The following is a 24,485-nucleotide window of genomic DNA, read 5'->3' as shown; positions in this document are numbered from 1 at the left end:
GAAAAGTGCCGGTGTGGACGACTCGCTGGGGGTGGTTTTGTTTTGCCAGCAGGCGAGTTCTCGCCTGCCGGCAAAGAGGCAGCTGCGTGGGACACCTCCCAGCGGCACAGAATAGACGGAGCCTGAGTCTGACTTTACAGCCTCAGTCTTGCGTGCATGTCGGGCAGCGAATCTTCAGCACAAAGCAAACTTAGCTCAGATATGCAGGGAGCTCTTGCGAGCAGGTTCACGCCAATTTTAGTGGCAAACGGCTATGCACTATCCCAAGCTGCTGCTGCAAATCATGGGCTAAGCCAGCTAGCCCCGTGCACTGTCTAATGCTTGGTGCAGTCTGTTAAGTGTTTAGGGGTGAGGGAGCTTGTCTGCAATGAAGATGAGAAAAATTCCTTCTCCTCCTCCCTGCTGAAGTGATGGTTGGGCTTTAAGTGCCTGGTACAGCTGTGCTTCTGAAGTGCCGGGTTTGTCGCTGTGGGCTGGAACTAACGGCACAGAAGGCTTAATGACTTGAGGCATCCTGCAGATGTTGGCAGATATGAACAAGGAAGCTAAGTATAAATGGATCTTCAATCTCTTGCCGCAGAACTTCTGAGTAGGTAAAGAAACCTGCAGGCAGCCCGAGCTGGACTGTAGGTCGTCAGCTTCTTTAGCGGCTGGCGTAACCTTGTCTGACTCGGACAAAATACTCTGTACTTAAGATCTTCTAAATCTATTGTGCTTCGCTATGTCCAACCCCCACACAATGTTAAATGAATCCCTCTGAGTAATGGTCAGGCTTTTATGTGTCTGCAAAACTGGCTGACTTAATTTTTTGCCCTTTTCTTTCAGAATATTTTATATCCATGTCCCCAAACAGCCTGTAACTCTGTCTACAGCTGGGGATAAGGTTAGTGCTTAAAGTGTGTGGGAGGGTGTCCAAAAGGGGTCACAGATCGGACCCGAAAACAACTTTATTCAACCCAGGATGCTTTCAAGTGCTGTCTTGCCAAAGCTGCTGCTCCCAGAATATGATAGGACTGCCCCCCTCCCCCTCAAAACCCCCCACTTGTTTCAGATCACTAAGCACTGAGTAAGGCTATACCTTCTGTCTAAGAGGAAGCATGGTTTAGTGCCTCAGCCACAGAACCATGATGTCTGGGTTCTCTTCCCAGATCTGCCACAACCTCCATCTGTATAATGGGAGCAATGCCAACTTCACAAAGAAGCTGTGAGAGACAATTCATTGATGTCAGTCAAGTGTTTTGTGATCCTTTGATGGTAGGTGTTACAGACTGGCATAAAATTGTCTTGTTCATGGCCAAAACTTTTAGCATCGCAGATGCTGAGGTCTTAAGTTTTATTTTATTTTTTTTCCCCGCTCTGCTTTCTGGAGTGCTGAAAGCTAAAGTGAATTTGTAAATTCACGATATGGATGAGAGAGCTGCGGGCTATGGTGATCTGATCCAGACCATATGTTTTTAAAAACTACAAATGAAAAGAGCAATGTTTAATCAGAGCTTCTGAGAAGTGTATTTTCTTTATAGCTAGCCCTGGAGCGCCTGGAACGTAGCTGCCATTCAAGGTGTTTTGGGGGGAGGAGGGGTGTGTGCTCTTTTTTTTTACTTTGCGAAACAAGCTGAGGGAAGAAATGACCTAACTCGTAAAGCAATGTGTGTGCTTTGTGACAGGGTGTGGGGTAGTGTAGGAGGTGGGGGACTTGGGTTGAGCACTGATCTTTTCTGCTGTTACATTCCAGCTTTGCGTGACTAAGGTCTGCAACAATAGTAAGCTGCCAGACCCCACCGACAGGCCCTCGCTTCTTGGAGCCAGTGGGAACTGAACTGGAACAAAATGCTTTGCAAAGGCTATGCTTGCTGAAAGATTCCTACCTGGATCAGAGAAAGGGGGAGTCCCACGAGAAACTAACCAGGGGTCAGTAAGCAACTGCTGACGTGACATTTTTTCCAAGAGCGTGTCTTCTTTTGAATGCCATCCAAACTCCAGCACTTAACAGCATGAGAAGGTATTGCAGGAAGAGACGCTAGGAAAAAAACCAGCATTAGCAGTCTGCTTTTCCAAAGCTTCCCTTGGCAGGTGACTGTGGAGCTGCACATGTTCTAGAGAGATAGTGAAAGGCTTCTTCCCATCCTGGATTCAGCTGCAGGAGGAAAAATCCCCTGTGTGTTAAGTCCATACAGAACTGTATGTGCCCTCCACTCACAATAAAATCAACTGAGCATGTCCCTGTGTGTGTCTCCATCTTAGAAATGATCAGCAATTTACGTATGTTTTTCCCCTACGAAATTTTTTGCCATAAGATTTTTTTCAGTCCAAATTTGGGGTGGGGGAAGATGTCTTTGTAGCAACCAAAAACTTAAAAAAAAAAACCCCACCTTGAGTACTTTTGACAACCAAAGCTTTATTTTTGATGAAATTCCCAAGGGGTTGCATGTGGAGGTTTTTTTTTGTTTTTCTATTGAGGGGAAAAATTTCAACTGGCTCTCCTCCACCTGCCTCTGTTCTTTCTGGCTCCAATTCGTGTTTCATTTTTGCCAATGTAACTGAGCTGCATTTCCATCAAACTCTAGTCACAGTAACATCTCCTACGTGCTAGATGTCTTTCAAATACTCAAGCATCCCTGCTCCCAAGAGCTGTCAGTCTTGCAATAGACAGATACAGGGCAGATAGCGGAAGGAGAAAAGCCAACTTGACAAGTCAATCTGGTTCACTGGAAACCACGTGGCAGAAGGAAGGTGTGACTGGGCATATCAGACTGAGGCCTCCTGCTGGATTGGAGTGAGGAGGAAATATTAGGCTTGCAAAAGGAAGAGAGGTCGTCCAACTATTAAAAGCTGTAGGAAGAGGAAGCCTTGTGAGAGAATCATAAGCTGGTCAAGCTGCTACTGTGAATGTGTAGGACAGAAAGGTACAGCTTACTGAGAACTGCAGTGAAGCCAAAATTGTAGATACGGGAGTGAGAGGGGGAGGACACATGGAGCTCGTCTGCAGTGTATTAAACAGAGCACCATTTACAGCCTCGGCTGGAAGATGGAAGCAGAGACTTGTGTCCTGTTCGGGTTCTTATGCCTTACTCATCGCCACAGTATTTGAGTGCTTGTTGGCAAAGCTCTTGGAGATTCATGTGGCATAAGCTAGTGTCTGTAAGACCCAATGTGCATATTTCATGTCAAATCGGTGACTGCTCTATTTTCAGGAAGAAGACTTGTCCGTCTGTCCCCCACCCCCACCCCCCGGGGTAAAAGTAAGTTTAGGCTAATTATAATTAACTTGGTGTGACTGCATCAGAATCTTTGGGGTTGTGTCCCTCCTCCACCAAAGGAGGAAAGAGATCAGCAAAGATCCAGGCTCAGAAACGTTAACCTGAGGAAGTACTGGTGTAACACATGCTTGCTAACACTTGTCATTTATCACTTATCTGGCCGGTATCCACTCCTTGTGGAAGAAAAATGATGATCAAGGATCTGAGTCAAATTCCATAAGCTCATTGGAAAGATTCCTATTGACTGCAGTGGGCTTTGGCTCAAGCTAGCTGGGGAGCCTGTGTACGGAGTATCGCCAGCTGTAGCTTAGCTAGGCTTGGCAGGTACCTTGCATTCAGGTGCTGAAGCAAGTTTCCTGGCCAAACTCTTCTAACAAGGCACCCACCCAAAAGCCTGAACGCAGCATCTCTTTACAGCTTTGACCTCCTCCATACCTCTTTCCTCACAGGGGGATCAGATCAAGGAAGGCAAAGCAATAGTTACTGTTAGCTAGTGCTGCTTTGACCAGTCTGAGTGTCTTCAGCAAATGTCTCTTCACCTCCCGGGAAGATCTGTTAATTGAGATAGAGGCAGGTGAAGTGCTACGTATCACTCAGGCCAGGTACAGGACTGACCAGCCGTTTCAGCCAGCTTGTTACTATGTTATAGGGTTTAAAAATGTATATAAATGTAATGTTTCTTCTAAACAGTGACTGAGGAACTGGCAGGTGCTGTCCAAGAAATGGTCTCTTGTGTCCTTCAAATTAGAATGTAGAGGGCCGTGTTTTCCCCCCCAAAACCCTTGACATCTGAGCCCCCTGCTCTGTGGTAGTAAAAGGCCTAATCTGTGGTTCATTGTTCAGAGCAGGTTGTACAGCTTTTCATAATGTACGTCCTCTCCTTTCTTTCAGGCTGTCACGTAGGGTGATTGCGTGCAGTGTTTTAAAGTTACCGTGGGCATCTGACCACACCCCTAGAAATGGATGGATCACTTCACGCCTCTCAGATATTGTTCCGGGCATTCTGCATGTTCTGGCAGGTATCTCTGCGTTGGTTACACTGGGGTCACCTTGGCAAGAGTTTCTTTGCAAAGATAACAGCTAGAGCCTCATGCTTCTGATGAAAGTTGAGGCAGTGAAGAACACTGGAGAGGCCAGTTCACACCTCCCTAGCTTGGCCTTTGCCCCCTACTCCTCTTCAGGAAGTGATGGGTTTTCCTAAAGAGAGAACACTGCAACGCAGTGGCAGCTGGTTTTACAGTGCTAGCTGCAGATGGAGTGTCCGACTTGGCTCACCGTGGTCACATCTGTGGTAAATCCACTTCCAGCAACGACCTCACTTCCCACTAGTGATTACGCTGCTTTCCAAAAAGCAATTCCAATTCCAGCTACACTTTTGTACCTCCCTGTAGCAGGGTGGTCCCCTGCTCCTGCCTTGAAGGGCTTAAAACAGCCCAGGAGAGGGCTGTGGCTGGGGGCAAGAAGCCTGAGCTGATTGGGAGAAAGCTCAGCTGTGGCCAGGTCCCAATCAGGCCCAGCTGGCCCCTACAAGAGGCAGTGAGCCAGGAGCCCAGACAGTCTCTCTCTGTTTGTAGAGGGAGATGGGCCTGGCTCAGGGAGCTAGAGACAGGGTACCTGAGTGGAGCAGGGCTGGGGAGCTCCAGCCTGGATAGCCCCAGGTTGCGGCCTAGCATTGGGGCTTAAAGGTACTGAGGGGGTGCAGAGGGCAGCCCAGGGGTAGGCCAAGGCAGCAAGTCTAAACCCCACCCTTGCCAGTGCTGAGTAGGCTGATACTGCAGTCTGCCCCGGGGTGTGGGGGCTAGACGATGACTGGCAGTAGCTGTATACTGAGGTGAGGTGGGGATAGTGGGTGGGGGTTCCCCGGGGAGGGGAGACCCTGAGAGCAAGGGGTTACTGGCAGGGGGCAGCACCTCAGGTAAAAGGGCACCGGGTCCTGGAAGGGACACCGGGGCCAGACGACAGGCAGATCATCGGCCTGCAGAGGGCGCTTCGGAGCTGAAACTGAGCTAATTCCCTGAGTTACCAGCAGGAGTTGCCGCAGGGGTGAGTTTGCACGTCTACACTCCCTGTCCCCATCTGAATCCTGCCATGACAGCCCCACACTTGCTGCCCATTGGGGACTAGGTTTAAATACACCCCCCCTCCTCCCCTTGCCCCTTTTAGTGGCATGAATTTTAATCTGACATCTGAGAGTTAGGGCTTTGGCCTCCTGATTACGTGCCCATTTGTACGAGCTTTAGGTCTCATTAATGTAATAAAATGTGTGAACGTATTAAATCTCTTCAGCCCAGGCAATTTTATCACTGTCACAGCATGAGTAAAACTGACAGTAACAAATAAAGCAGTTATGTCTCTGGCTTTTTTATTATTTTTAATGTGCTAGCTTTTTTGTTACTGGAAATTTAAATTATAATGGAATGTGTCACTTTTCTAAAAAGTGTACCCATAGCAACAGGAACATCTAAATTATTACAAGCTGATCACTTCCCTACAGGAGTGGCATCACATGCTTTTCAGAAACAGTCCCACAGGTGTGGGTTTTTAATAGTTTTTTTCCTTTTTGCAAACAACTGTATATCCAGAGTTTTCTCAAGCCTTTAGAAAAAGCTACCCTGAACTGCCACCATGCTTTGTTAGCCAGAGTGAGATTTTTTTCAGGCATGATCTTGGAATCTTCAGTGGTGAAGTGTAACCCTTGCTTGTGCAAGTAAACCCCTATAGGTTACTCTAGTGTAAAACTGGAATAACTCCCTTGAATCCAGTGAATTTGCAGTGATGTAACTGAGATTAGAGCCTGGTTTGCTGTCTCCACTGGGATTACTACATAGGAGTAAGGATACTGAGCTTGTACACAGAGCTGAGGGAATTATTTTTTTCCAATTTGGGGGCATCTAATGAGAAAAATCCAGGCTTAAGGCAAAGTGAAACCAATTAAAAAAATTATCAAATTAAAAAAAAAACCCTCAAAGTTTTGTTCTGAATTGGTCAAGACATTTTGGGTCAAGTCAATGATTTTTTAATTGTTTCATTCAGCTGTTTTCAGGTGTCTTTTCCCTACTTTGCCAAATCTGAAAACAAAATGTGGCTTTGAAACGAAAGGTCAAAATAAAACATTCTGACATTTAAAAAAAAATATTTTTGGCTGAAACTAGTAGTTGAGTTTGACCAAAATTCACAAATAGGGTTGGAGCCCTGAATTATTATTATTTTTTTTTTTTTGGTGGCAAAATTTCTGCTGAGTATTTCTGATTCTACCTTTAGGGACAATATAAGAAGCAATCTTTTTATTTCTTTTTTTAAAAGTTCTGTGAGACATCATCCTCAGAAACCAACTTCGATGGATGCTGTCACTTTGAAATCTGATCGATTTTTAAAAAAAAAAAAAGAATGATCTGGTCTTGGACATTGGATCTGTCTCTGTCTCCCTGCCAGTTTTTGTGCTGTTACAATCAATTTCATATTCTCTAAAAATATTTTTCTCTCTCCTCCTCACTGTAAAAAAAAAAAAAACCCACAAAAACCGAAGTGCTGTCAAATGTATGACATAAAGACACTGGAGGAAAAAGAGGGACATGTTTTTCTCTAATCTCTTTCGCTTGTAAAGACTCATAAGTGCTACCTGTATTACTAGTAGGTTGGAAATGTTCAGACACAAAGGGATGATTTTTTCAAAAATAGTTGATAGTGTCCCTTTTAAACACATTCAGTTACTGTATTGTAACTGAAATGACAATAGTAAAGGATTTATAGGCATGGTTAGATAGTTTAGGTTAAGAAAGCAGGTTTAATAAATATACATGCACATTGTAAGGAGACCTTAACCCAAGCCTATAGCATATTAATACCAGAGGTTTCTGCTTGTGTCCGTTGGGTTCTTGTATCTTCCCCACTGTTGTGACGTGTGCATTACACTAATTGTCTACTGCATTCTACTTCTACCCCAGGATGGCTGCATTTCGGAGGTGATGTTTGTATTGACTAGAGTTTGCAAATTGCTGGGGAATGAGTGCTGCTTTATAAATACTACTTATGGCTCAAGTCTTGCAGAACAAAATCTGGTTCAGGGAGAAGTGACTGTCATGCAGCAAGGTCAACACAAAGCAGGATCTTCAAAATACAAGAGAAGTGTGATTTTTTTTTTGTAAAGGTTTGAGTACTTATTGCAGCAATAGACAAGTGTGGCCAACGCATAAGGTTTCAAGGATGCAGTTTTCATGGATGAAGCTTTCAGTTTTAGTGTGTGGTTATAGTCTCTGATGTCTCTACAAATGCTGTATTGGGAACTATGTGTATTCTGTCTCAGTGATTTTCTGATCAAACTGGTTCAGTTTGCAACTAAAAAGAGAAAAAGTCATGTGGGAGGGTGATTGACAAGAAAGAAGCGTGTGAGCGACACACACATCTGTCAGACCTGCAGATCAGGCTGGGATCTGTAAGTCACTCTGTTTCCTCTATGGCTCACCTAACATCACCATTTAATAAAGATTCTAATTCTATTATAAAGATATAATTGTTTTGAAGATGCATGAGCCACACAATAATCCAGCTCATTCTCTTCTGGTTTTATTAACTCTACAGGCTTATATTGCATATAAAATAGCTTTAAAAAAGTGAGTACATGGAATAATAAACATGGAGCAGATCCTGAAGTGATACAAGCCATGGGATGCAAGTATTCGTCATCCCCTCTCTTACAATCAGTCTTAAAAGTAGAGTATATTACACATTTTTGTTAAGGTGTCCCTCTTTTGCCCTTCCTATGAGATCCAGCCACTTGGATAATTAATTAATAATTCCAGTAGCTACTGTGCTGTCTCTACATGTGGTAGTTTCTCTGTCCCTTAAGCTGAATGTCCTGGGATCTTTGCTGTGGCTCCTTGCTGCACCAATTCAAAGTTCAGGGTGGAAACCTCACTCCTGTGAGCCGGGGTGCAGCACCACAACTGCTGTATCCCCACTCCTTTGCTACGGCAGCTCACGCACTCTCACACGAGGGCTACTTGCCCTTTACCATACGCGGGCAATCAGTGTCGCCAAACAGCGGCAAATGTCATTACAAAGTGGAATCAAGGGTGGGAAAGAGAATCTAACACCCTCAGTAAAGTCAGGCATCCGTTCCTGCACCTGCCTCCTTGTCCGCTTGAACTCAGATCCTAGACAAGGCTCAACAGGCTACTCGGGTGCACCCACGTTTAGCTTCTTCCAGTGCCCATCCTGACAGCTGGAGGGCTGACTACAACCCTGGCCTCCCTTAATGCAGAGAGCGTCCTCTGGTTATGGAGCTTGGCTACCGAGCTCCGATGTCTGCATACGAGAGAGTTTCTGCGCCTGTGATTTGCTTCTTTAAGAGTGTTTGACTGAATCTTTTAAAAATGCAGTTTGTTTATTGAATGAGTAGATTGCAGGAACAGTCTGATGCTGCCATGAGCATGATGCTCATAACACAAAGCAGCAATGCTCTACAACCATTTAAGCCAAGAAGTGAAGGACAGATGCAGTGTAAATAAGCAGAATATGATTATCTGCATTTGACTAGGGGTTTATTGGAAGGCAGTGTGATCTAGTGGACCGGGCACAGGACTGGGACATAGGAGGTCTGGGTTCTAATTCTGGCTTTGCCATAGGGTGACCAGACAGCAAGTGTGAAAAATCGGGAGGGTAATAGGAACCTATATAAGAAAAAGACCCCAAAATCAGGACAGTCCCTATAAAATCAGGACATCTGGTCACCCTACTTTGCCACTAGCTCACCATGTGACATTGGACAAGTCACTTCCCTGCTCTGTGCCCCCATTTGTAAAACAGGGATGAGACTGACATCCTTTGTAAAGTGTTTTTAAATATCAGTAAGAGCTAGGCTCCATTTAATTATGAATACTAGTATTATTACTACTGGGACAGAGCTGGGAAACTCCATGCCATCTTTTAATAGGTTTTGCATCTGAGCCAAGAGGCATCTTCGGCGGTGCAGTGTCCTCTAGCAATGCAGTGAGCCAGCAGCTCACTACTACCTCTGGGGAAGAACGACGTGTATTGAATCACTTGCTGCTTCAAGGTCTCCCACCTAAATATTGACCTCAGTTGCTATAGCTCAGCTTGCACGGGATCACGGTACAAGCTACTAGTCACGTTTTTAAGTGCCCTGGCTGAATAACGCCACGCAAGTCGATATGATGATTATTATAAGGGAAGCTAGAGGAATCTGGTTGAGATCGTGGGATAAAAAGGAACCACTGTGGGCTCAAAGAAATCTACCCAGTTACATGTGTTTCCATTTCTCTTTAGACATCTTACACAAGGAAGTGCAGTGTTGCTGGGCTCAAAATCAGGTGGTTTTAATCCCGTACCTGACACAGAAGCAGCACATGATTGAGGCAGCTGTAAATAAGTTAGGAGTATTACTCACAGCAAAAGCCAGAGTAAGAAACATATGTTTTCCATCTGGCTAGCCAACGGCCTGGGGACACTCTAGATGCCTATTGCATGATGCTGGTGACTGCAGCAGTCATGTGAGCTTCCCAAATGCAGACCCAGAGCATCATAAAATTGCCTAAATCCTACCTCTGTCTGTGTTTTGCCATCAGTGCTGCACGGTTATATGAGACATCTGTATAATCATCGGCCTCCACAACCAGCTGTGATCGGCAACAAGAACTTGCTCTATGTAATCGTAATTTGTTACTCTCCTTAGATCGGGCAGGGGTGGAGTCCTGGACCTCTTCTTCCACTAAAATTTTTCCTTCTACAGCTTGCTCCTGCAGTTTTAATTAAGTGGAGTTGAGTCAATCTCTTGCAAGTGATTTTTATGAACTCACTTTCAGACTCTTATTCCAAGTACCATAGTGCATCATGGCATTTGGGGAGATGATAGATGTGGTGAGAGTCCTGGGAGCATCTTGATTTCAAGCAACATGAACAAAGTCAAAGTCACGCCTGCCTTGTGGCGTCTAAGAAATGCTGCTTCACAACTGGAATCTGAATATCGAACTGGTATGATGCCACTTGGCTTATGCGTTACCTGTATGTCTAGAACATCTTGGGAGTTGTTAAAATAACAGCGCAACTGCGACGGTAGTTTATGGCTGTATAATGAGAATGGATTTTAAGGCCAGAAGGAACCTACGTGCACAGCACAGAGACCCTCCCCAACAATTTGTGCATCAAGCCCGTAGCTTCTGTTTGAGCTACAGAAAATGCCCATTTAGAACAATGCCCAGGCTTGACTTAAAATCTTCCCTTGAAGGAGACTCCACCACATCCTGAAACCAAATGCTCGGTGCCTGTGGCAAAATCTGCCTAGTCTCACAAGGTTTGAGGTTCAAAGCTGGGCACAGAAGTAGGATGGATTCTCCACACACTAGAATTATCGATTTTCTCTTTACCCATAAGCCTACATTCTGTATGCGACCAGCCATTTGCACCAGTGTGCTTCCTTCTACCGCTCTCCCTACTCCCAGCAATGTCTGTCTGAGCACTGGGGTTCTTCTTTGGTCTCTCAAAACTTCTGATTCCAGAACTGGAGTCGCTTTATGGGCTGAAAAGGCAGACATCTTAGGTAGGGAGAGTAGATTTATAAAGCGCATGGTTGGCATTCCTTACCTACCTTTACAGGGCATTCAAGGCGGACCAAAATTTGCCTTTGGCAAGTACATGCTGGGACTTGCAGCTTTCTAAAGGGCTCTTCCAATCTACATTTTGAGAGGCTACTGGATGCTGCTGCTTAGGCCATGTCTATGCTACAAAGTTAAGTCAACTTCATGTAAGTCGACATCGAGCCTCCAATTTTTAAGCAAGTCGATCTGGCATGTCCACACTATGCTCATTGTGTCAAGCAGTGCATCCTCACTAGCAGGGCTTGCATGGAGCGCTGCACTCTGGGTAGCTATCCCACAGTGCACGTAGCCAAGTGGAATTTTGGATTGGGCTTGCAGTGCCTTATGGGACCAAAACATTGGCACGGGTGGTTATGGGAAAATGGTGTTAGCCTCCCATAATGCACTTACCTCCCTCCTGTCCTCCCTCCCTGAAATCAACAGCAAACAAACCAAGCCTTTTTCACACCTCTTTTCATAAGCCTGGGTTATCCATGCAGATGCCACAGCATGATAAGCATGGAGCCCACTCAGCTGTACACTGTTGTTGTGAGCATTACAAACACCTCTCGCCTTATCCTGCAGTATTTACACCACCGATACAGGAGCCACTGCACCGAACAATGTGATGCCACGCAAGCAGCCCTGCAGGAAGACATAGAGCGAAGCAGTTCGCAGTTGCTGGTGACAATCATGCATCATCTTGACACGGTTGAGCACCGTTTCTGGGCCTGGGAAACGAGCACTGATTGATGGGACTGCATCATTATGCAGCTATGGGATGACGAGCAGTGGCTGAAGAACTTTCAAATGTGTATGGCCACGTTCTAGGAACTGTGTGAAGAGCTTTCCCCAGCGCTGAAGTGCAGCAATAAAGAAATGAGAGCTGCTCTGACAGTGGAGAAGCGAGTGGCGATAGTTCTTTGGGAGCTTGCAATGCCAGACTGCTACCAGTCAGTGGGGCATCGGTTTGGAGTGGGTAAATCTACCATGGGATCTGTTGTGATCCAAGTTTGCAGGGCCATCAACAGACTTCTGCTAAGAAGGGTAGTGACTCTGGGCAATGTGCAGGACATAGTGGATGGTTTTGCCACAATGGGGTTCCCTAACTGCAGTGGGGCAATAGACGGAACGCATATCCCTATCTTGGCATCAGACCACCTTGCCAAAGAGTACATAAACCAAAAGGGGTACTTCTCAATGGTGTTGCAAACACTGGTGGATCACAGGGGCCGTTTCACCGACATCAACGTGGGATGGCCGGAAAGGTGCATGACGTGCACATCTTTAGGAACTCTGGTTTGTGCAGAAAGTTGCAAGAAGAGACTTTCTTTCCAGACTGCAAAATAACCATTGGTGATGTTGAAATGCCAATCGTGATCCTGGTAGACCCAGCCTATCCCTTGCTCCCATGGCTCAAGAAGCCCGTACACGGGCAGTCTGGACAGCAGTAAGGAGTGGTTCAACCATAGGCCGAGCAAGTGCAGAATGGTGGTGGAATGTGCCTTTGGACATTTAAAGGTTGCTGGCGTTGTTTGCTTACTAGATTAGACCTCAGTGAAAGCAATATCCCCATTGTTATTGCTGCCCGCTGTGTGCTCCATAATATCTGTGAAACAAAGGGAGAAAAGTTTCCACCGGGGTGGGGGATTGAGGCAGATTGCCTGGCAGCTGATTTTGAGCAACCAGACACCAGGGCAAGAAGAAGAGCACATCGAGGAGCTCTGCATCTCCATGAGGCTTTGAAAACCAGTTTCAGCAATGAGGCAGAGTAATGTGACACTCATCTGTGTTGTTCCTTACCAGACTGTCCCCTCCAGTGCATTTTCTCCCTGTAAACTCCACCCCCACCAACCACTGTGGGTTGAATGAATAAAGAGCCTTGTCTCCAAGTTTTATTGTGCACACAAACACACAGAGACAGCAAAGAAAAGTAAGATAACCTGGGGCAAAAGGGCTGGGGAGAAACAAGGAAAGCTGGCTTCCAGATGCACTGCAATAACAATCGAAGGTGTGGGAATGGGCGCCTTCTGGTCTTTGTACCCTCCCCAGGTGTTGAGTGCAAGGGATAGCAAACTTCCCCTCCCCACGCCTCATAGGACGTTTGGGGGAGGAGGATGTAGAACTGGGCGATGATGGCAGCAAGTTCAGCATTGTCTGCTGAGGGACTCTAGCATCCAGCTGCCTTTCTTGAACCTCAACCAGATGCCTCCACATGTCTGATTGCTCCTTCATCATCCGCAGCATCTCTTCCTGCGTGGCTTGCTCTTGTTCCCTGCATGCTCTCCTGTCCATATCCAGGTTCTCAGACAGTGTAATCTTCCATGCCCCAGCGCAGCCAGCCTGGGCCAGGGCAGAGCACTGGAAGGAAATTGCAGGAGGAGGAGGCCTGGCCTGGGGGCAGAGCATGAGCAGGGCCATGCTAAGCTGTTTGAGGAGGCACAGCCTCCCCCTGCCTATGAGACCCACTGCCCAAGCGCTATGGTTTGATTGGAAATGTGTCCTCAACAGAGGTGCTTCCCCCAGCATCACACTCCACCACCAACTGGTCCTGTGAAGGGATGGGCTCCAGGGTTGGAAACAGTTCTTGGCTGTTGGGGAGAATGGATCCTCCACTTCCTGCCTCACATTCCCCTCCTCCTCCTCTCCCTCATCAACAATGTCCTCCTTGTTGTTGCTCGAGGTCGCCTGAGGCTCCTGGGAGGTACCCACGGAGCGTTTTGGGGGCAGTGAGGGGTCGCCGCCGAGAATCGCATGCAGCGCCTCATAAAAGCAGCATGGCTGTGGGGCAGAACCAGAATGACTATTCACCTCCCTTGTCTTCTGGTACGCTTGCCGAAGTGCCTTTATTTTCCCGGGGCTTTAACAGGGGAGCGGCTGTTTCCTGTGTACCTGGCTGACGTGCATTGGAGTCGTAAGTGCTCTCCAGAGCGGTCACAGCGGAGCACTGTGGGAATCCTCCTGGAGGCCAATTCAATCAAATTACACAATGCAGTGTCTACGCTGTCCCCATGCTGACCCGTGGATGTCGAATCAAGCGCTACACCTCTCGTGGAGGTGGACTACAGAAGTCGACTTTACAGGCCACTTAGGTCAGCGGAAGGGACTCAGTAGTGTAGATACACACATTATTAGATCATCTTAACGTGGCTTGTGTCGACCTACGTTTGTAGTGTATGCTAGGCCTTAGAGTCTGCAGGTGCAGATGCTACTTACCACTGGTGTAGGTAGTTGAAAGGGCAGCAGTGGGGAGCTCCTTTACCACGTGTGCTGAATATCACTGTTGTGCAGTCTACCTACACTCAGTCACTGCATTCCACAACCCTTGAGGGTTATCATGGATGCTGGAGCTCATGTCAAAGTGACAGCTGGAAAAACCATTTGACAAACCGACACAGACACAAAGCAACAACCTTCCAAGATGGAAGTAGGCGAGATTGCTTTTCCTCTACTAACAGGCAGTAAAATGATCAACTACACCCTGCTTTCAGTGCTAACTAACCCCTGTGAAGAGGCCTACAGTGCAAGGATTCAAGGATTAACACGTGAGCATCATTAACACATGCTGGGTTAAATTCACACCTGATGTAACATTAAATCAATGGAGCTACACCAGAGGTGGATCTGGCCCAATATAACCAGGGTTTCCTTTCTTTTCAAGCATTCTAAGTGAACATCAGCTGTTTTATGTATCTCTGAATCCAAGGAGGCATAAAACCTACGAGGGATATTGATGACTCCAAGCATCTTAGGAACTGATTACAACCAGCTTTATCAGGAATCTATCAATCTATAACAGGACATTCTGCAGCCTGGCCTGCATAGTGTGTTTTGTGTCCTGGCTAGAACTCCCTTGATTTTTAAAGAAAGCCAGGGAGGATAATACATTGCAACCTTTTCTCTTTTTTCTTTTTTTTCTTAGCTAGACTGAATCGAACTCTCGCTGTGCACGGTGCCTACTCAGTTTTGATTATAATTCTATGTTTGTAATCTGCTTCAGTTCGGGTTTTCTGTGTTACAGCCTGGCAATCTAGCCAAAGCCGCTTTTTAATCAGGGTGCAGCATGCATGAATGATGCAGCCCAGTAGATGACTGTTTTTAAAAATGTGTTCTAATATAGATCAGTTTTAAGCACAGACATATTAGTGTGTCTTCTCAATTGCCTGGACACTAGTTCTGGCTGTAATATGTATATATATATAAAATCCCCATCCTTGTACAGTTTTATTTGGGCTCTAACAAGGGAATTATTTGGACTAAGCAGGGATCTTTGGATGCTTTTTCCCTCCCTGCATCATTCTGTTTATAAACTTTGGGTGGGGAGGGAAAGGGAAATGGCCTATGAAGTTGAATTGGTTACATCTGTCAAGCTATGCAAGCTTTTCGCATTCCTTTTACGCACCGGTTGTGATGTTGCAGCTGGAGATTCCTGTTTTATAGCACCTTTCTTTTGAGGATCTTTTAAGCACGACGTATTAGCCCCATTTCACAGAGCAGTTAAAGGATGGACTCACGGTCATGTATCGAGTCAGTGGCAGCTTTGGGGATAGAACCCTAAACACCTGACTCCAGTCGCCAGCTCTAACCATCCGCACATACCATGCATAGGAATTGGGGCGTATCCCATTAAAAGTTGCACGTAAGCCCTTTAGTGGCACTCTGTCTTTGTTGAGAACTTTTCCAGAGCAGGCGTGTGCGTAAGTAGCGAGACTCTGTGTATTCTGTCTAGCTGATAACCACAGTTATTTAACCCCCACAGTGTAAAAAGCAAACACAACACTGCCCAGCCCCCACCCCAATATGCTCTTCCTCCAGCCCAGTGCTGCTGCTCAGCCAGCCCTGCCAAAGGCTCTTCTTCCGTCCTCAATGGACTCCTTGAGCTTCTGCCTACTAGTACCCGGTGAATAGGCTCCTGCAGCACAGTCTGTTCTCAGGTACTCTGGATTTGCACCAGTGTGACTGAGAGCAGCTTTTGGCCTTTGTTTTTTTGTGGTTAATAGATTTAGAAGAAGTTCAGTTTGGCCCCAGGGGATTGTGGGGGTATAAGATACGTGTGTGTGGTAGTCGTTTATTATACATCTTTTTGTTGCTTTTTCTGCTGTATCCCTTTTCCCTTACTCTCCCGTGGTGAGGAAAGAACACTTATTTGCACAGCCGCCGAATGCCAGATCAGTGCGGATTATGCTACTCTCCCACTTAAACCTATTTAAATGTGTGTAAATATTGGTGTTGCCACTGAATGTGGCCCAGGGACATCCATAAGTGTTTGCACCCACGCGCTCCAGTCTGATTTGTCCCTAGATATAATCCTCGGAATCACTTTGCCGCCATTGGAGTGTAGCCACCTCTGGGGTGAAACATGGCCGCTGTTCAACACTATGCAGCAATGCTGCCACTCTTCATGACAGGAGGTGAAAAATCCCATACCCACCTGAAACTATAGAACGAATTGAGTACAGCTAGCAGAATGTAATTAGCTGAGATGGAGTTTGGCCAGCACATTGGGACTGACACCTCTACAAAGATTAAAAAGAGTTGACTACAAAATAAAAACAACCCCTGTATTTTGAATATGCAGAATTATGTTTTTTACTTGTATAAAATAGGATTTTGATATCAGCCTGTGAAGATATGGAAATAAAGAGATTTTTTTTTCTTTTACTGCTTTGGCTTATGCTTCCCCCTGATCATTTTAAATCTTAAGTAATATCTCTTCTTGATGCTAATGATCTGATATAGGAACTCGCGCTCTGCAAATGTGAGTTCCACAGTGTATCTATTTTACTGTATTGCTTAATGTCTGTATAGGGAAAAGAGTAATTCCCTCATTTGGCAAAGCACAGCATAGCAAAGAGCTTCGACAACTTTTACTCTCCTCTGTAGGGAAAATAAATATATTTAGCTGGTGAAACATCTGCCCTGCTCCCCTTATCTGTTTTTTTCTCCCTCAGGCTCTTCTGGCCTCACTGAAACAACTTGAAATTCTGCTTACACTGGAAATCTCTGGTTCGAGTGCTCTTCCTACTTAACTCGACAGCATCCATGCAAAACATCTGAAGCATTTACTCTAATCGATACTCTGGCAGTTTCAGATCACTAAAAGAAAGAGGCTGCTATCATCTGAGCTGTGAAATACTCTGGAACTGTATATTAATCTTAATATAATTGCCCAAAGGGCACCGGCTGACCTGCATTGCCCTGCAGCAGAAGTTACTGTAAAGTTGACAAATGATTTTAACAGAGCTTTAGTGGTCACCTGAGGACAGTCACTATATAGCACTGTACCCTGGTATTTTAACTGCAGTGTAGGGTTTAAATGACTTTTAAGAAATGCTGCTTTTTCCCTAAGATGTACTCTGGAATGGAAATATTAAGTTATCCCTTTTGATTGCCCCAAGGTACCTTGATTTCTTTTGGCATATATCATAGCAGTCAAGTTCAAAGCCATTAAGATTTAAGGGAAATAAGCTTTGCAGTTGAAGGGGGGGAAAAAATCTCTTTCTCTGAAAGATGGAGCTTATTGCATTGCAAAGGTGCAAGTACAGTGAGGCCGATGATCTCTCATTTACAGTATCTAGCGCCTTTCATCCCAGGTTAGTGCAACCCTCAACACCCCCATGGAGCTGGTTCAATGTTCCTTTGCTCCACTCAGGTGGCACAAAGGGACCTTAGAAGGGGCTGAAGTTGGCTTCATTGGACTTGCTCCTGAGTTATGGCACTGTGAGATTAAAATCAGGTACATAGACAGTAACACCAACTTCTTAGGGACAAGGGAGGGTGACTAGATAGCAAGTGTGAAAAATTGGGAGGTTTTTTTTGGAGTGGGGGCGGGGAGAAGATAAATAGTTGCCACTAATAGTGGGACGGTCTGGATAATATTGGGATGGCTACCCACCCTAGGCATTTTAACATTAACACTAGTAAGACACCCAAGGTTTTCAGATTTTGCCGTGTCCTGCTGAAAAACCAAGACTGCCTGTGTTGCAAAGTATGTAGGAACATAAGAATGGGCATACGGGGTCAGCCCAGTATCCTGTCTTCTGACAGTGGCTGGTGCCAGATGCTTCAAAGGGAATGAACAGAACATGGCAATTATGGAATGATCCATCCTGTTGTTCAGTCCCAGTTTCTAGCAGAGGTTTAGGGACACCCAGAGCCTGGGGTTGCATCCCTGACTATCTTGGCTACTAGATATTGGTAGACCTGTCCTCCAGGAACAAATTCGGTTTTGAACTCAGTTAGACTTTTGGCCTTCACAACATCCCCTGGCAACGAGTTTCGGCGGTTGACTGTGTGCAGAGGTGAAAGTAAGCCAGGACGCTGAGCCGGACTGGACCAGCTTCCCCGGGGGCGCTTTAAAGGGCCCAGGGCTCCAGCCGCTGAGGGGAGCCCCGGGCCCTTTAAAGCACCACCAGAGCTCCGGCAGCAGGGCTTGGGTGGCGCTTTAAAGGGCCAGGGGCTCCCCACAGTGGCCTGAGCTCTGGGCCCTTTAAATCCCTGCCCCAGCAGCAGTGGGGCAGCATTGAAAGGGCCCGGGGCTCCCCGCAGTGGCAGGAGCACCAGGTCTTTTAAATCCCTGCCGGAGCCCTGCTGCCCTGGGGTAGCGGCGGCAGGGTTCCTGCGGTGATTTAAGGGGCCCGGAGCGCCACAGTGACCGGAGCCCCAGGCCCTTTAATTCGCCCCTGAGCCCCGGGGCTCCCAGCCGCCTCTGCAGCTGGGAGCTCCAGGGTGATTTAAAGGCCCTGGGACTCCCAGCCTCTTCCGGTTGAGGCCACGCCTCAGGACTCCAGCATAACGATAAGTCCTTTAAATTACTTTCACCCCTGTGTGTTGGGTGAAGAAGTACTTCCTTATGTTTGTTTTAATCCTGCTGCCTGTTAATTTCATTGGGTGACCCTTGGTTCTTGTGTTAAGTTATATGAAGGAGTAAATAACACTTCCTTATTCACTTTCTCCACACCATTCAAGATCGTATAGCCCTCTCAAGCTCTTTCATGTCCATACAGAGACCTGCCACTCCCTCTGACTTCAGTTGGAGTTCTGGATGCTCAGCACTTCCAAAAAATCAGACCCAGGCTGTATGAAATGGGACCACCCCAAAATTGCAGCATCCAGATTCACCAGTCGCTTCTAAAAACGTTGGCCTTAGTGACGAAGAATCTTGCAGTCTACTGTATTTCTTGGAGAGAAAGAAATAATGCCATTTCCATTAATTCCTCCATGCAATTTCCCCTGCTACATGCCAGGTTTTGCACAACTTCTGCATTGTTGTTTTATATTTCCTCGGGCACGGGACAACTTGGAGCTGTTGAGACACCGTCTTTCATCATATTTAAGCAAGGCTCCTCTTGTTACGAAAGCTCTTTGTCTGATTTCTCCAAAACCAGAATTTTGTAGAAGAGGAAGAGATTTTTATCTCAGCTGTTGAGTGACTTTTTTCTCTTTTGCTTGTGAAATTGATAAGCCCGCTCCAGGGTGCTGGAACAATTTGTATAGTGGGGGGTGCTGAGAGCTGTTGAACCAAACTGTAAACCCTGTATATGATGGAAACCACTTCAAGCCAGGGGGTGCAGCAGCCCCCCCGCAGCTCCCCTAGTTCCAGCACCTGTGAGCCCACTCGGGGGAGACAGTAGGAGGGGTTGTTTTGTTTTTTGTTTCCTTTTATATCATGCAAATGTCTCTGTGTTCTGCTAGAAGAAAATGTCAATTTATATTTTTAGTGAGACTTGTACTGCATATCCCTGGACTTGAGTCTAAATTCAGACTATGGATTTATTCTATGTACCAAAGGTAGAGTGCAGGCATGTTAGCTCATGATAGTGTTGTGATGCTCTCCTCAGGGCAGCCCAGAAACTGAAGCCACTGTTACCTCTCTGCCTTAGCAAGATTGAGCTTTCTTGGAGATTAGACTGAGTGGCAGCTTCCTGCTACAGCCATCTGTCCACATTACCAGCAAACTCCTCGAGACTTTGCCAATCTAAACCTTGCCTTGCAGGTAACAATCAGTGAACCCCAGTTCCCAAGTTCCCCAGAGACGTCTCTCTGTAGTGCCCAGTCCCTCTCACTGTGACACTCACAGAAATTATTAAATTTGTTGCCTCCAAAGAGACAGCATGCACACCAGTGTGTCAGGTTATCTGGGGACTCACTCTATACTTCAATATAAGACCACTAAGGTGGTTTGTAGTAACACTAAGAATACGTTTATTAATAAAGAACAGAGGTGTAAGTGATACTAAGTATGAGAAAGGCCTTGTTACAAACAAAACAAAACATGCTTTCTAGTGACTAAAACTTAAATTTAGCAAGTTACAAACTTTGCCTAAGCAGTTTTCTCACTTACATCAGGATCCCAGCATCTCTAGCCGTCCAGGTTAAAGGATCACAGAATCAGAAGGTGCCAAACCCTTTGTTCCCTAGGTGATGGATAACTAGAATGTCTTTTTGCTCCCCTTACATTTCCCCGAAGTCCATTGTCTGGCTCAGGAGTCAGGAAGACTTCCTGCGGGGCAGATTCTGTCCCCCAATGTGCTCAGTTGTTAACATGTAATTAAGCCACAAATTTACATTACCTAAGACCCCCCCCCCCAATCATTGATTTGCGGGGGAGGGATAGCTCAGTGGTTTGAGCATTAGCCTGTTAAATCCAGGGTTCTGTGTTCAATCCTTGAAGGGGTCATTTAGGGATCTGAGGCAAAAATCTGTCTGGGGATTGGTCCTGCTTTGAGCAGGGGGTTAGACTAGATGAGGTCCCTTCCCACCCTATTCTATGATTGCTCTTTTTACCTTATATGTAAATGTACTTTCATTGCCTTCCACGTGTAATCAAGTCAGTTAGCCAGGTAAATCCACAATCCTTTTCTAGGGCAGACTTGAATTTTACACTGCCTCCAAAACACATTTTAAGAACATATTCCCAGCACAAATACCTAATTCTTTATACACAACCCATATATCCATCACGCAATGATATTCCTGACTGCTGCGCTACCAGTTTATATGTACCTCACACGATACCTTTTGGATACATATTGTGACAATAGAGCCTTGGGGTTAGTGAGTGTGTCAGTGAGGGGTTAGTGAGTTACAGTACAGGGTGTCCTCTGCAGTGGGCATTAAGGGGCTCTTAGGGTCACGGATACTCCTTAATTCACAGGTTCTGGTCTCATATATACCGCTTTCTGTTCTGTGAGTTGTCAATCTTTCAGACCCACTGGGCAAGATCCTCAGGAATGAAGATGCACTGATTTACATCAGCTGAGGATCTGGCCCATTGGTTTTCCCCTCTCTACACACACAGCAAAGCATTTATTTCCCAGTCTACATGGTTTTTATGTCAGGTTAAGAAGAACCACAAAGAAACAATGAATATAAGGTACCTATGGGAAGAGAGAGAACACAGTGACTCATTCTGTAATATTCTTTAGCTAAAATACAACCTCAGGGCTGCTCCTCATGACTGGCAAAATGCTGTAGGAACGTAAAGGTGCCATACAGAGAACACCAAGTTAGAACAGTTATATAACTACATACGAAATAAATGAATGACCAGCATATTTCTTGTAAGGGCCAGTTCTTTAGTTGGGTAGCTGCCTCAGAGCTCTAAATGCCAACCGTATTTCAATAACTTTGTTGGCATGACTGTGTCTCTCCCGTTGCCAAAGTTAATGCATCAAATATCCATCCAGGTGCCTTCTACTCTCTCAGTGAGTATAAACTTTCAGGGCTTGTCTTTCTAGTGAAACAGAGTGATCTTTCTCCTTCCCAGGGTGTCTGGATCTCAGTATTGTGGAAATCTTTGGCTGTGGTTTGCAGATACACCTCTGTCTAAATGGGTTGATTTCTTTATCCAGTTCCCAACCAGATCAAATTATGGACTCCATTTGAGATAACTGGGATGGACTGGAAGGCCTATATCCCTCATCTAGGCCGCTATACAAATATAGCCCTTCTACATTGGGTGGGAAGAAAAAGACACATTAGAGCTTCATGAAGGAGAAGACAGCTAAGTGGGTATGGTCCCCTCTGCAGCGGCTGGGCTACAGGAGAAAAGGAACATGAACTGGGAAGAGGATAGAAGCTGGGGAGCAATATGAACCCTTAATTCCCAGCAGGCGCTCAGCATCTCAGAAGATCTGGCCCCCAAAGCTGAACCACAACAAAGTAGGCTGAACACCAACACAAAGAGAGAGAAATCTTTTAATGTTGCACTGAAAAATGGCACCTCTTTCTGTCAGCCACGGTGAGTGTCCTTTTAGAGGTAAAGGGTGTTTTTTTTTAAAGTGGCATTTCTGCCTGTTCTTTGTTGTCGTTACCTCTACATTGCAATTAATATCTGAACACTAGGTGTCTGGTTTACAGCGAGTTTTAACAAGGAGTCCTTCCTCGTCGTCGTTGCTGATGCAGACTAACACCGCTGCCACTCTGAAACCAGAGAGTTGTAAGTATGTGCTTAAATCTAGTATCCCTTCCTTCCAGATGAAAGAAGATTGTTTTGACAATACCAACAACAACACAACTAAAATTGTCTGACAGCACTACAACTCCTCTATTCCATCTGCCTTCTATAGCCTCTTCTTGCTGTTGTGCCGGGAAATCATAGGTTTTTAGGCGTTCTAAGACAGAGAGAGGGCTTATTGTCTACAAGCCAGAATGATATTCCAGCACAAGAGACGTATCCTACCTACTCCTGCAGCTAAGACGGAAGTGCTTTCTAGAGTGAGAGAAAAATTCAGTCTTCTTTAAAAGATACGCTGGAGGCGCTACAAATAAACTTAATTATCCTGCCAAACTATTTTGCCGTGAGTACTATCCATCACACTCTAGTTTTCCTTCTATAACTGTAGATATTAAATTCTATTTTTCTAGTGGCCATAAAAGAGTAATTTTCTTTAAATTATTACTTCCAGTCTTGCTAAAAATAAGAATTATAATCCAACTGGACCCCATCTTTACAATAATTACACTTCTGCCTTATAACTCCTTCAATGCCAATTTCTCAAGTTTAGGCTGACTAGGCCTTGATTGAATTACGGCTGTGTACAGAGGCTGGGTTCTCTGTGTTGCTATATGTGCTAAATTGTTTTAGAAATGTAATTAAACACTTACCTTGAAGGCAGTGCTCTGCCTTGAAAAACAAAAACAAAAAGCAGCAGATCTTAATTTAACCTAATTTTAAAAAAGAAGAACCCTTCAACTTCTCTGGTGTTATTGTTGTATAAAATGGAGAACTTAGCATGTCACATCTGTTTTGTGTTGCAGATGGGTGTTTTATTGCCTTTTCTGCTGTTCCCAAATCATCAAGCAAGGGTGTCCAGGTCCCACCTTTTCAGCTGAAGGGGCAGACATAAAAAAGGCCAACGGGCCACAGTTGCTACCTTGGGGCACTTTCTGCGGTTTCATTCCCTTTGCAGCTTTCAGGCTGCAACAAAAGGATGGGAAACCATCCACAAGACCCTGGCTGGGAAGGATCTTGGGGGAGACAACAGTGGGTTTAGAACTGGCATAGCCAGCTCCACCTCCCAACCCAGGGGGATGATTAGTGCATGGAGGAGGAGGTGTGGATGGCTATCCACAGGGCTCTGGCTATCCTCCTGCTGGGGCATGGTCCACAAGGGACTGTTGCCCAACTAGTAGAAGTTAGAGCAGTGCCCAGCTGGGCTGGAGCACAAAATGAAGGAGCTGTAAATAGTTGCTGGTTCTCAACTTCTTCTTTTTCCCTCTCCTGGGCTACCCTCCATGGGCAGAGCCTGTTGGATTCATTTCCTGCTCTCTCTGGGGCTCCCACAGCCTGGTGGAAAAGCAGGCAATTGAGCTGCCCGAAATACTCCCTCTCCCCTGCCATGCAGCCAGAAGCCAGCTGCAGCAGGGAAGGGAGAGCAGCTGCTCAGAATGCTCTTGGCTCACACCAGAGCTGCCCCTGAGGCTTCAGCGGAAACAGTGGGAGGCAGTTGGGGAAATGGTGCCCCTGTCTCTTCCAGGTAGTGACGGGACTGAATCAGATGTTCCTGGGGGTACAGCTCAGCGAACACATTTTTAATTAATAATAAAATGCAAATTTTCTTCTTAACACGGTCACCACTGAGGGCCAGAGAGTGGACACCACTGGTCTAAAACATGGCTTCTGTTTTTTAACTGGGTGAAATGCTGGTTAGGAGCAGGATTGCAGCCACCAGGTAGGTATTGTGAGGGAGAAAGCAGAATGGCCCAGTGTCTCCTGAGCCCTAATCTCAGGGATGCCTCACTTAACCTCTCTGTCTCATTATCCTTTTTGACCCAACTGGTTAGCCAAAATTCAGGGTCTTAGAGGTTGTTTCTGTTAGGGGGAAGAAACTGATCACAGAGTCAGGTATTTCTTTGATGCAGTCTTGTTTATTTACCAGGAATGTATGCAGGTAAATGGGATTTTGAACACAGTAGGAGTCAAGTTTCTTTGTCCACAGTTCCAAGCCCCTTCCAGCCAGCACTTAGCCCAAAAGCTCTTTCTCTCTTAGTTTTTTTTCTCAGAGCCACACTACCAGTCCTTTTGTGGCTGCGTTTGGTGCTTCATTGATGTCTTCTCTGTCCTCTCACACAAAGCTCCAAAATAAACAATACCCAGTGCCCCAAATAGATCAGTTGCACGGCCTGTGTTTTG

General features: G+C 45.8%; 1 protein-coding gene across 9 annotated transcripts in view; it reads left to right on the top strand.

Annotated features, from left to right (window-relative positions):
• LDLRAP1 (low density lipoprotein receptor adaptor protein 1) overlaps positions 1-18,190 on the top strand; it is a 60,761-nt gene extending 42,571 nt beyond the window's left edge. For 2 of the 9 annotated variants that reach the window (XM_044997563.1, XM_044997561.1), the window contains exons 9-10: positions 4,149-4,272; positions 7,202-7,725. In XM_044997563.1, the coding sequence (XP_044853498.1) occupies positions 4,149-4,272; positions 7,202-7,402 (325 nt within the window). In that variant the 3' untranslated portion in view covers positions 7,403-7,725. Of the gene's footprint in view, positions 1-4,148; positions 4,862-7,201; positions 7,726-16,800 lie in introns of those variants that run through there. The other 7 variants (XM_044997570.1, XR_006575042.1, XM_044997564.1 and 4 more) reach the window with 6 other exon arrangements.
• The last annotated feature ends 6,295 nt before the right edge of the window (positions 18,191-24,485 follow it).

Source organism: Mauremys mutica, chromosome 23, assembly GCF_020497125.1.
Source record: "Mauremys mutica isolate MM-2020 ecotype Southern chromosome 23, ASM2049712v1, whole genome shotgun sequence".
Classification (NCBI taxonomy): domain Eukaryota; kingdom Metazoa; phylum Chordata; order Testudines; family Geoemydidae; genus Mauremys; species Mauremys mutica.
This window is presented reverse-complemented; position numbering and strand designations above follow the sequence as displayed.